The 14,440-nt window shown below is 31.7% G+C and overlaps 1 protein-coding gene across 1 annotated transcript; it reads left to right on the forward strand.

The window, feature by feature from the left end:
* The first annotated feature begins 5,161 nt into the window (after positions 1 to 5,161).
* LOC111274267 (uncharacterized) lies at positions 5,162 to 5,953 on the forward strand. The gene is made up of 2 exons (XM_022858869.2): positions 5,162 to 5,794; positions 5,897 to 5,953. Exons 1-2 carry the CDS (start codon positions 5,162 to 5,164, stop codon positions 5,951 to 5,953), a joined length of 690 nt encoding a protein of 229 aa, XP_022714604.2.
* The last annotated feature ends 8,487 nt before the right edge of the window (positions 5,954 to 14,440 follow it).

A 14,440-nucleotide genomic window follows, 5' to 3' on the forward strand; every position in this document is an offset into this window, starting at 1 on the left:
AAAAACATTTTATGTATAATGTTGCTTTGAATAGAAGTTTCATATTGATGGCTCTAATAATTAAAAATACATATTTAATGTACTATCACGACAATCGAATATTCATTAGAAATTTTGTAAAAAAAAAAAATGATATATAAACAAATGAATATTAACTATAGTTAATATAAAATATATTCTACAAAAATATAGAACAAATATAAAAGCAAATTTTAAAAAATCATTCATGGTTGCAACCATACATGGAAGGAAAAAGTAATTAATGCTTCTTTTTATATTAAATTTCTCAAAAATATGTTTTTGATATGATACTCTTCAAAATATATTTTTTAATATACTAGAGTATTTATTTGATGAGCTATTGTTATTTAACTCTAGTTACTAATACTCGTAGAAATATTCGAACTTTAACAAACAATTTTTACTGTTATTAAAAGAGAATTTTATGAGTCTCTCCAAAAACTGGGTTTCTGTGAGAGGAGTTTTAGGAGTTTACGTGTGTTACCAAGGTTTCAACTCAGTTGACAGGAAGTTTACTTGAGTAGCCGCCGGTGAGTAAAGATCTCCTTCACTAGTGTTATTATAGAGAAGTAGTTTGTGTGGGTGGTGGGTCTCTTAGTGGTAGAGGGAGACAAGGCAGAAGAGGGTCACATGGCTGACGACTTTGAAGGTATCTGGAAACACCTCAAATTGACAAAGGAGGAAGAGGACAACGTTGACTATAAAAAGGGTCAAGGATCAACAGTGGGAGGGGAGGAAGAGAAATGGGTGGTTGGGAAAGTAATGACAAAAAGGACTTTTAACAGAGATGCGATGGTGGGGATGTTCAAAGTGATATGGAGACTTGCCAAGGAAATGCAGGTGGTATACCTAGAAAACAATCTCCTCTTATTTAACTTTGCAACAAAGAAGGACAAAGAAAGAGTGATAGACGGCAGTCTATGGTCATTTGACAAGCAGTTGCTTCTAATGGAGAATTATGATGAATGAGAGCATGGCTGAGAAACTTGGGAATAAGAATGGTGTTTTTAAGGAAGTTGACAATAAACAAAATGGATAGGCAAGATATTTAAGGGTTGAGGTCGAAGTGGATGTTCATAAACCCTTAAGTCGCTTGGTCACACTATCGAGAGGAGAATTATGTAATGCAATAAGAGGAAGGCTTGAATATGAGAGATTACCAACGTTCTGTTATATATGTGGATGTTTAGGGCATGGGGAATTTGAATGTGAATCTGAAGAATCAAAAAGGAAGGAAATAAGTGGTCCAAAGCAATATGGGGATTGGATGAAGGTATCACCACTGAAAAAGGGATTTCAAAATTACAGATGGAGCGAAAAGAACAAGAAAAAATAGCATGTTAAGGAAAAAACTGGCAGGGAGGACGGGTTGAGCAAACGGAAAAGACAAGATCCATGGTGGAAGCATGGAGGCTGGAATAGGAAAGCAGGGCTATGACCGAAGGAAGCAATAATTCTGCAAACATGAGGCTTTTCGTGGAAAGCGTTCAATCAAGACACATAATTGGCAAAGAAAATGGCCAGAATGAGGGAGCAAAATCTAAGCAGGATATGGCTGAGTTGTCAATGGGCACAAATACATGGGCTGAAATAAATGTGGAACATCCCAACATTGAAGGTCTGATGAATGAGACAATGAGGAAATTTAATATGGGGAAAGGGGAGAAGGATGTATATGTGGAAAAAGAAAACATTGTGGCCTGCATAGAACAACAGATAGCACGACCCCACTACACAACGGTCATAGCCAAAAGACAACCTGAAAAAGAAAAGCAAGGAATGCTGGTGCAAAGCAAGATACGGAAGACAAAATAGCTAAGAGGAAGAACAGAGATGAGAGTGCACAGAGCAGTGAAATTGAAATAGATGGACAAGGGAAGAGAACTAAATGTGACCAAGATGGATGCCAAAGAAGTACAGAGATATCGGCGAATACTGCCCTCCAGTCCCTCTGGACATAATGAGGCGTATGGCTTGGTAGTACCGTGAGCTTGGAAACCCACGTGCAGTTCGTGCTCTAAGAGAGCTAATAAAAAAAAAAAAAAGATCCCCATGCGCTGTTTCTCTCTGAAACAAAGTTGCATGCAAATAAGGTTGAGTATATTAGGAGAAAATATGGAATAATGCATGTTTTAGGGTTAGCTCGGAGAGGAGAAGTGGTGGCCTAATGATAGTGTGGAAGGAGGAATTGCCATTAATATTATTACGCTATTCAATAAATCATATTGACATGTTGGTTGAGGAAATGGGAGAAGAAGATCAATGGAGAATTATCGATTTTTACGGGGTTCCACAAACTAGCCGAAGAAGTGAATCATGGGACTTGATTCGAAGGCTTTCATAATAGTCGGAGAAGCCATGCATATGCTTTGGAGACTCAAACGAAATAATGTGGAGTCACGAAAAGAGTGGGGAAGGTTACGGCTAGAACAACAAATGGAGATTTTCAGACAGACAATGGATGAATGCGATTTAATGGATCTGGGGTTCATAGGCAGCTGGTACACATGGGAGAGAGGAAGGGATACTGACACTCTAATAAGGGAAAGGCTTAATCGAGCTCTAGCAAATGAACAGTGGTGCATGAAGTTTCCATAATAAATGGTGAAACATTTGGCAGGACTGGTCTCAGGTCACTGCCCTCTGCTGGACGACACTGAGGGACACAAGCATAAAAACAAAAAGGGTGACAGGATGAAGAAAAAATTCTTTGAAATATGGGGGTCCAAAAAAGACAGTTGTGAAAGAGGCTATAAAAGACAGCTAGTTCGATGGCTGTCATGTGGATATGGAAAGGAAAATTGCAAAGGTAGGGAACGCTTTAATGGCGTGGCAGAATGGAAGGTTTCAAGGTAGGAAAACGAGATAGCTGAACTATATAAGGAGTTGGGCATATGCCGAGATGGAAGGCCTACAAATGTAGACCTTGCATGTGAAAGGAAGACAAAGGAAAGAATTAATATGCTTTTCGAGGAGGAAAAAGCTTGCTGGATATCGAGGGCAAGAGTGCATTGGCTAAAGGAGGGGGACAAAAACATTGGATAGTTTTATGCACAAGCTTCAATAAAGAAAAGGCAAAATTCTATAAAGGGACTGATGGATTCAAATGGGGTTTGGAGGGAGGAGAAAAATGAGATTCAAGATATTGCATTGGAATATTTTAGGCAGTTATTCACTTCACAACGAACCTACCAATTTGAAGACATCCTGGAAACTGTTGAAACCCGTGCAATAGACAAGACGAATAATCTACTTTCAGTAGAATTTAGTGCAGAGGAGATTGTGAGAGCCTTAAAAGTAAATGCATCCCACTAAAGCGCCAGGACCTAATGGTATGTTTATTTTCTTTTACCAAAAATATTGGCATATCATAGGACATGACATTGTTTCCTTTTGCATGGCTATTTTAAATGGCAACGAAACTTTATATAATAAAAATTGCACTACCAAAAGCGAAATCCCCATCGCTTATATCCCAGTTTCGTCCAATAAGCCTTTGTAATGTAGTGTACAAAATTATTGCAAAAACCATTGCAAATAGGGTTAAGTTTGTCTTACCTGCCTGTATAAATGAGTCACAAAGTGCCTTTGTTCCTGGAAGATTGATTACTAATAATGTTTTAGTTGCCTACGAATTGCTTCATACTCTAAAATCTAAGAAAAGAGGGTATGATGGGTCTTTTGCATTAAATTAGAAATAAGCAAGTCATATGATAAACTAGAGTAGAATTTCCTAAGAGCCATGATGACTAAGTTAGGCTTTCGGGATAAATGTGTGGATCTTGTTATGAAATGCCTCTCTTCAATTTCCTATTCTATTGTGGTTAATGGTCACATCACTGATAGTTTTTGTCTAGAGAGGATTGAGGCAGGTCCACTTTCACCTTACCTCTTTCTTATTTGCTCGGAGGGTTTAGCGGCTTTGCTAACAAACTGCAAGAGAAACAGATAGATAACAGGTGTGCGTGCTAGCCAATATGGACCTAGGATTACTCACTTTTTTTCACAGACGTTAGTAGGCTGTTTGCTAAGGCGAACAGGGAAGAAAGCGAAAGAGTGAAGGGCATGCTACAGATATACCAAGATGGGTCCGGCCAAATGATAAATTTAAAAAAATCCATTTTTTCTTTCAGTAGCAACACTAGTCAAAGGCCAAAAGAGGAGGTGATAGAGATGTTCGGCATACAGACTTTATCAAATCCAAAGAAATATCTGGGTCTACCAATTATGATAGGTAAGTGGGAAGAAAAAAGCTTTTAGGGAGACGAAAGATAGAATCATGAAAAGGATACAAGGAGGAACATCGAGAATGCTATCACAATGTGGTAAAGAAATTTTCATAAAAGCTATCCTACAAGCTATGCCCACTTAAGCAATGAACTGTTTTAAGTTGCCAAAGACACTTTGTTTAAAAATTGATGGCTTGCTTAGCAAATATTGGTGGAGCCATAACAAAAACAAGCCGGGAATTCATTGGTTAGGATGGGGGAAGCTATGAATTTCCAAAAAAAAAAAAAAGGGAAGGTTGGGGTTCAACAATATAGGAATGTTTAACCAGGCTTTGCTTTGTAAACAGGGGTGGAGATTGCTGAAAACTTCATCCTCATTGGCTAAGAGTGTTTTACAAGCAAAAAACTTTCCCAATGGAAATCTCTTGGAAGTAGAGTTAGGGAATAATCTATTCTTAACGTGACGGAGTATATGGAGTGCTTTGAAGATTCTAAAAGAAAGGATTAGATGGAGAGTAGGGCATGGCTTAACATTAATGGGGAGTGTACACCACTATCAATACGGGATGATCTGGGGGAAGATAGTAGTGTAAGCGACTTGATTGATAACGAGCTGGAAGAATGAAGGGTAGACGTGCTAGAAAGGATGTTTAGTCCTGAGAAAGTTGCTGCCATTCGAGCAACCCCTATAAGCAAGATAGAAAGCCCTGACACAACTATATGGAAACACACAAGGCACCTATACAATAAAATGTGGCTACAACGTTTTGACCAATCAAGGAGCTGTCAAAGAAAAGGCGGGACCAAGAGAGAATCTAAGCAAACACTGATGGAAGAAGATATGAAGTGCTAACATACCCAGTAAGATCAAGGTTTTTGCGTGGAGGCTGAAACATAACATACTGCCAACCATGCAAAATCTAGTTCGAAGGAGAGTCGCTCTTAAAGGAAACTGCCCGAGAAGTAGCACAAAGGAAGAATCTCTCCTACATGTAATCAGAGACTGTAACAACGTTAGGGAGGTATGGCATATACTAGGGTTTAAATGGGACAAGGAAATATATTCAGCATTGCCTTTAGCCGAATGGTTTGACAAAGTGGTGGACAACTTCTCCCAAGACAGATTTGAGACTTTCTTGATAGCCGCATGGGTGATTTGGAGTGGGAGGAATGAGGAGTTTTATGGGGGAAAAAAGTTAAGTGCAGCCCAAACAGCCACCTTCGTAAGATCATACAGGGAAGAGTTCATGAATGCGCAAGAAAAACGAGATATGGGTGTGCAGGGAGGACTAGTGATATGGAGACCACCACCCAGTAGCTCGGCCAAGGTAAATTTTGATGGTTCCTATAATAGGGATACTGGAGAAGGAGGGATTGGGTTGGTTGTCAGGGATGTTGACGGAACGGTCCTTGGAACGTTGTCAATGAAAAGAATAGAGATAGCACATCCATGGATGATTGAAGGAAAAGTAGCACTGGAAGTTCTCAAGTTTGCTAGAGATCTGGGACTCGCAAGGATATTGTTAGAAAGAGATGCATTAGAGGTTATACAACAACTAAACAGCCCGGAGCAAACCTGTCTGCGATCGATGTTATAATTGAGGAAGAACAGGTAGTGATGAATCTATTCTAGTCATGTCATGCAGTCCATACTAGAAAAGGAGGGAATTAAGCAGCCTATGCCATGGCCAAATATGGATTAAGTTTAGAGGAGAATACCTATTAGGTAGAAGATAGCCCCGATTTTCTTTTACCTATTATTCAAACTGATTGTAACCTGGTTATTGGTTAGTGAAAGTCCGTTTACTAAAAATTTGTTTCTTAAAACAATTAAGTTAATTACTTAAGCAATTTCTTTTCATCAACATTAATGTACTTGTTGCATTAAATGCTTTTATAAAGGCTAATATGTAATTAATATATATTGGTTTGTATGTATACAAACATTTTCAATTATAAAAGAGTTTTCATGAAAGCATAAAAATAAGAACTCGAAATAAGAATTTTTTTAAAAAAGCCAAATACATTGGAAGCTAAGCGTGGGGAAAATAATTGTAAAGAAAAGGAAGTTAAGTGAAAAAAATAATAAATAATTTCAAAAGAGATTTGGTATTGTTTGTTAAATTGAAAATTTTAATATCAAAAAATTAAGTGTAAAATTTTTTATTTTGAAAATAAATTCATACTAAATTATCATTTGGTATATTGTTGAAAATTAAATATTGAATAGATATTATCTTTAATTTTTTTGTAAAAGTAAATTTTGATTTTATTAGGATTTGACATTAATTAAATTTCCTTTGAAAAATATTAATTAAAATTAGAAAAGAAATAACACATAATTAAATGGAAAATTATAACATTAGTGTAATTAAATTATAAAAATTTCCTTAAATAACATAGTTGAATATACTAAAAATGTTTTATCTACATTATATTTTTCAAATTTTTTCCATAAAAATATTCCATTAATTGGTTTCCTTAAATAAGTTATCACACACGTCAAAGAAATTAAAGTATTAGAAAATTTAATTAATTTTCAATTTTACAACATTAACTTGAGGTAAAGAATTTGGAAAGAAACTAAAAATTAGGTAAAGATTTATTATTTATTGATACATATCAATGCTAATTTATATACATCCATACAAATAAAAATGCTAATTTTCTCATTTAGGTTCATTCTAAAATCTGCTTACTTTTATACAAATGTTAAAGAACACATTTATCTAAATTGAATTGGAAACAATTGCAAAGAGTCATAAATTAAAATTATTATAATGTTCAAATTTGAGAACTTACACATTAGACATAAAAAATATAATCACCATTAATCTTTTTTATTTAAATGTGATTGATCATTTATGTGAATCTATCCTTTTTAAGATTATTCCAAACTTGACTAAAAATCTCTAAAAAAATTAAGTTCTGGTTTTTATCAATATAACTAAATTTGAAAGTCTATTACGTAATATGATTTTTTAAGCAAATTAATGAATTTTGATTCTTTTATTTATTTATATAATATTATCATACAAAAATTTTATCAAAATCAAATAATGCAAATAATATCATGCAAAACATGCAATACCATAATAAATATCATGCCAATATAAAATCATATAAAAAGTTATGCAAAGATATTAGCCAATAAATATAAAAAAAATCATGCAATTAATCATGCAAAAATTAAAGAAAATATAATAAATTATGCAAAAATAATCATGTAGTAATATATAATAAATCATGCAATTAAATTAGACCCATGCAAAATATCATGCAAATATATAATGCCAATATATTAATAATCATGCAAATATATAACATATTAATATTATTCATGCAATTAAATTAAATTCATGCAGAAATAAATACCATATAGAATAATAACAATAATAATAATAAAAACGATAAACAAAAAGATAGAAGAAAAAATAAACCATCATGCAAATAAATTATATAATCTTACCAATTTTTTTTTTATTTTCTTCATCAATTTAATTCAATCACACAATTAAAATGATAAATAAAAACAAAAGAAAAAACATAATAATAATAATAATAATAATAATAATAATAAAGCCAAAAAATAAAATCAAAATCAATATAAAAAAATAAAAGAAAAAAGAAAAAAGGAAACTTGTGATTTGGCTCGAGTCCGAGGCGAGTCAGCGTGTAGATCTCACGCAAGTCAAAGTGGATCCTAGGCTTCTCTAAGTAACGTTGTTCCGCACCTGTTATAAAAGCCAAATTTCAAACGTTTTCCTCATAATCACCCTTTTGTTTCTTTCTTTAAGCTTCCTTCTTCTACCTTTTTCTAAAAAAAAAACCATCGTGAAATTCAAGCAATCCTAGAAACTAGCCAAAAAAACCCAAATTTCAACCACCTACTGTAGACCCCATAAAAAAACTTAAACTTTTGTCAGAAAATTCAAACTCCCAAAAACTCAACCCTAAATTTTAGAAAAATCCTAGCAAACCCATAACTCAAATCAATATAAGAAATTCGAAACAAAACCCAGAACCCAAAAATTTAAACACAACCCCAGAAATTCAATCTCAATTCTAGAAAAACCCATAATTCAAAAATCAAACTCAAATAACTAAACCAAAAATTAAGTAAACCCAAAAATTGCAAAAAGAACCTAAAGCACGTTGTCAAGTGCTTTGATTGATTGCATATTGCTTGCTATGTATGCTTGTTTATCAATTGCTTCTTGTGTGTTGTGATTATAGATTGGGGTTATTTATATAGGGATTAAATCCATTTGAATTTGAAAATATTCAAGTCCTAATGAATCTAGCAAAATCTGCCTAAATTCATTCTTTGTATAATTTTCCTTTTTCAATGAATTGCAGCCCAAGAATTTCCATAAACAATTGGTTCTTAGATTCTTAACATTCATTAAGATCCCAAAACATGAATCTATAAATTTCCTTTTTACAAAAATCCCATGTTTTTTTTTTTCTTTCTTTTCTTTTCTTGACTTTTTCTCTAACTTTGGTTTTGACTAAACTTAAAAAAAATTAAAATTAAAATTAAAATTAAAATCAAAATTAAAATCAAGATCAAAACTAAAATCAAAATAAAAAATCAAAATCAAAATTAAAATTAAAAATTAAAAATTTTGGACTTATAATCATTGGGACCAAAATTCACTTTTTTTATTAAGATTTAATTGCACTCAAATCAAAATTTGAAGCCTAATGATTTTCGAAAAAATTTTCAAACAAAATAAAGTGTCTTCAAAAACATTATTGACATTAAAAATAGTTAGTAATATTTTTTAGGTTATTAAGATGGAGTAAGATTAGCTTATTTTACTACAAATTTTTTATAAGTAATGGGAAGAAAAAAATTTTATAAAAAAGAAGTTTAGCAAAAAGAAAAAGAAAATCAAATAAGAAATTTCCAAGTGCACAAATATAATGACTTGGTATTGTTTGATAAACCGAAAAATTAAATATTGAAAATTTAAGTGAGAAAATTTTAATTTTTAAAATAAATTTATACTAAAATATCATTTGGTATGTTGTTGAAAATTAAATATTGAATGAATATTTTCCTTAATTATTTTTTAAGAGTAAAATGTGATTTTATTAGGATTTAACATTAATTAAAGTTAGAAAAGAAAGAACAAATAATAAAAATGAAAAATTATAAGATTAATATAATTAAATTATAAAAGTTTCCTTAAATGAAATTGTTGAATCTATTAAGTAGGTTTTATTATAATAAAAGTTGGTAATCTATAATACAAATTTGGTAACCTTTGATATTATCTTGGTAATTTATAATACAATTTTGGTAACTATTAATATAAACCTGATAATTTTTGACAAAATTTTAGTTATCTTGATATAATTTTTTATTATTTAATACAATTGTGGTTATTTATAATATAACTTTGATAACTAATTTAACCATAAAGACAATAAAAAAAGATATAAGACAATAAAGATGAAGCAAAAAAAAAAAAAAAAAGCTTAAATAAGAAAATTTTAAATTTTTACAAAAGATGAAGAAGAAATTTTTAAATAATGTTTTGTTCAATCATTTCGATTTTTAAATAATGACTAAGTTGATTTTTTAAAATCAATTTAAATTAACTTAAGTTAGTTTATTTTTATAATTATGTATATTATATTAATTTTTAATTAAATCAAAATTTAAAATAAGTGACAAAATTATTTATATTTAATTTAAGTTTGGGATAATATTATGAATGACCCATAATTTATAGTGAAGTAATCAATATGATACCTTAACTTTACAAATTCTTAATATTATATTTGAACTTTGAATCTGTTAATTAAAGTAGTATTCACCCATAACGTAATTAGTTTCAAATGATGACATGTGGTGAATAGATAATCCTCCAAGTAACACATTAGTTAACAAATTCATAGTTTATATACATATTAAAAATTTTTAAAATTTAGGTACAATATTGAATATTTTGCTATTTTAAAGCACCATTCATGACATTAACTCTCAGAAATATTGACTTAATATATATTGTATATATTTATTTAATTTAGTTTTGATGCTTGCATTAGCATAATAAGTTATGATTTTAAATTTAAGTTATTATTACATGTTATACTATGGATAATAAATTAAGAACATTTACTCATTGTTTTTTAAGTAGTCTACACTTAAACTTCTTCTTATTTTCTTTCTCTATCTTACAAATTATATCATCTAATATACATTGTGGCTATCACATGCATAACACGTGGCTGAAAACTAATATATATATATATATATATATCAAAGCATTTTTTTAAGGAGGAAGGGCTTTAATGAAGCTAGATTAATCTATATAGTTGTTTCTGTTGGTGTCACAATCTAGATAGATGTAAATAATGATTTAATTTCCTAGCTTTGAAAAAAAAAAGTTCAAAAGGGAATGATTTCCTGGTGTTTTTCCTTTTATCCTATCAATTGAAAAAGCATATAGCACTTTAGAAATCAATTTCATCCTTCTATTATTTTTTAGTTCAAGCTCATTTCCATTTTCAATTCAATTTGTGTTAATGGTCGTTTTGTAATTGGAGCTTCTTCTTTTTTTCCAATCTTTGCTATAGTTTTTGTACTAGGTGACAACTCCATGTTTGAAAAACTCTCATTTCAAAAAAATGTTAGTTGCTATATATACAAATGAAAACTTTAAATGTCTATTAATTGTAGTTTCTTACAATTATCAGAATTTAGTTAAGAATATTCTATAATGTACATCATTTAAACAACTTGCAATATTTGAATTTCTTAGTTTTGTTTTATAAAGTAGGTCATAGCCTAGGGATAGAAAAGAGATTAAAAGTTGTTAGGGGTATTTTTAGGTTAAAAGGCAATATGGATATTTTTTTCCCATTACAGAAAGTCAATAGATAATCAGGGGCATTTTTGACTTTTTGATCGAGTTCATGTGTCAAGCTGACCTGAATTCATAAGTCCACATCAGTTTAGCCACCTCATTAAGCTATAGGCCAAGCCTCTTTTGGACGTTGACTTGACAAGTAATGATTGAAAGGTCAACATTTAGCTTAGCTTAAACTCACCAGGTCATCTCTAGCACTAAAGGTAACAATGGGTAGCCTAAGCTACTCGAAACCCCCATCTTATAAGTATAAATAACACCATTCAAGTACCATTACCCTATTGGCTTTTCTCTACTATCTTGCTGTCTCGTTCTTTTTTTTTTATCTTGATTGATCTCTGACATGAGTATTGAAACATATACGTTAGGATCATTCCCTAGTTTTTACTATTAACCACTCTCTTTCTTTTTTTTTTTCTAGTGATTTTAGGGTTTTACCCTTCAAGTTCAACTCAACACAATACATTTGGTGTGCCAAATAGGGGGATTTACATTTAGCCAAGATTACAACAAAATGTCACTTAAAAATAAAGCAACCATGGAAGAAGAATCTACTGCTGCAGTTAAAACAGATACCCAGCTCAATCAACCTAATCCAAATCGATCTACCACAGCAAGCTTCCGTATGAAATAATTCCAAGCCTTAACCCAGTAACTATAGTCCCCAATGGAAATGATTCAAAACCTTACCCTACCTTAGACCTCAAAAGCACCAAATTCAACCACTACAAGAAACCCATATGTCCAAAAACTACCTAGCTATGATGATACAATAACCTCATCAGCATCAAGTGATAAGGAAGAAGCCACACCGATGATCTATTACCCTACACAGACCTCAACACAAGCCATTACCTAAAAATCCAAATAAGCCACCTTAAAACCTTAACTGAAAGCTCAAATGTAGGACATGGAAAAAAATTACAAAATAAGGCTTTAGCATTTGATGATAAATTAAAATTTTTGGAGACTTTGCCATTCACCAAGGAGATTGATTGAACCATCACTAAAAGGGTTGAAGATGTTGACCTTGGAGACATATAATGATACATTTGACCTTTTTAATCATTTAAAGCTTTATTAGACTAATATGATAATATAGACAGTCGATAAACCTCTAATGTGTAAAGTATTGGTCATTAATTTTAAAAGGTAGCTTAATCATGGTATTGTTGTCTAGAGCCAAGGTCCATTACCACCTTTAAATAGCTCAACCCTATTTTTTATCCAGGTTTGTCAATAGCCAATGAACAAAGAAAACTACATTGAGATTGACGTCAATCTACCATAACTAAAATGAATATTTGAAATAGTACATCATGTGATTTAACTCTGAGACTCTTTAGTTGAAAGATATAGAGTAAACATCTACAATTACTACTCTAACTACTGAGCTCAAAGATAGAGAATAACACTTCAAGCTCATTCTTTCCCTAGAACCACCGAATACATTGATCGATGTTCTACTCATCGTAAAAAAATATACGAACACTGAAACTATAATGAAAAGCAGCTGAGGTATAAAAGGCTCATCCTCTTCATTGGCTTGTAAAAAGGAAAGTAAAATTTACAATCCTTTATAAATGAAATAAATCTGTAATCCCCCATGAGGGAAAAAAATCTACAATCTTTCATGAGGGAAAAGATCGAGGTACCTTAGGGCCAAAAGCTCAAGCAAACAACGAAACAATTACACTACATTGAATACCTCTTAAGAGAAGATTTTGAAATGAATTTCGAGCTCAAATGACCAAAGCCACTGAGATAAAATATCAAAAGAGATCTTACAAAAAGATGTGTTTTTTATAGAGACTATAGCCACAACACCAAAGACTGCATCGACCTAAAAAATGAGATTTAGAACTTGATCAAAAGATGTTGGTTGGGTAGGTTTATGGATTGGGGAAGACATGGTGAAGAGAAAAAAGATTTCAAAAGAAAAAACCAAAAAAAAATGACAAGAAGGAATTAAAAAGACAAAGTAAAGGGAAATCGAGGTAGTGGCAATCTAAGAATCGAACAAGAAAATGATAAAAGGAATAATGTAGATAGCAGGCCCATTACAATCATTATAAATGTGATTACTATAGGGATCTTTATGTTTACCAAAAAAAAGTTTAATTAAAGAATAGTGATGGCTATAGGATCTTCGGTTAAAAAACAAAAAAGTTAGAAGCATGAACCGATCTTTTCACTTATAAAGATTTGAAAGGGACCAAATTCTCACATGATGATGCAATTATGATCCAAGCTGTGGTTTATAGTTATGTGGTGAAGAGGATTTTATTTGATAATGAAAGTTCGACCGATGTCTTATATTATGCTACAATGCTCAACATGGGCATAACCGAGTAAATGTTGAAACCAATCATTACCACGTTGATCGACTTTGAGAATGAGCAAGTGCTAGTCAAGAGAACCATTAGATTGTCAATCTCTTGGGTACCGAGCTGAAGAGTGTCACCTTGGTCATAAAATTCATGGTGGTAAATGTCCCATTAGTATATAATATAATACTAGGTCAACTTAGTCAATCTATTATGAGAATTATTTATTCAATTCTTATATGAAGATCAAGTTTTTAACGTCAAATGGCATTAGAGAGGTTAGAAGATATCAGTCCATGGTGTAAGAATATTATGTGACAACCATAAAAAGTAGGACTAGAAAGCAAATTGATAGTTCAACCAATGTCAAAGAATCTCATAACAGTAAAGAGGTTGGGATAAAGTCAAGAAAATGGATGAAATAAAGGACAATAGTTCAAGTAAAAAGCACAAGAAAACTAAGGAAAGAAGAGAAGCATGATTTTAAGTAGTTGCAAACTCTTATGCTCGATACTTGTACATACACTTGAAAATTTTTTTTTTTAAAATTCATTGAAGCCACACTTTGAAGCCTGCATATCCATATATCAATTGAATCACATTTTTAAGCCGGTTATATGAATACAAACCTACATTTTGATTTGTTCATCTTTATACAATATGTCACTTTATTAACAAATCAACTAACTTCTAAGTTGGGATTCATCTTTCTCTTAGGAAGCAATCCCAAGCTAACTAACCAAAAGAAAATTATTGATCAAAGACCCAAGGTCGATGTCGGTTGACTAGAACTAATAGAAGACCTTATTTTTATGTCGTTCTGTGAAATCAATAATGAACAATGTATACAAATTGGGGCCAAGCTAGACCATAAGCAACAAACAATCCAACTCCTAAGAAATAATGTCAACATGATTACATGGATCCCTTTTAACATGCCTAGGATAAATCCTAAGGTGATGGTCCACAAGCTATATAT

Source organism: Durio zibethinus, chromosome 26, assembly GCF_047325235.1.
Source record: "Durio zibethinus cultivar Kanyao isolate XHJ-2024 chromosome 26, ASM4732523v1, whole genome shotgun sequence".
NCBI classification, from domain to species: Eukaryota; Viridiplantae; Streptophyta; class Magnoliopsida; order Malvales; family Malvaceae; genus Durio; species Durio zibethinus.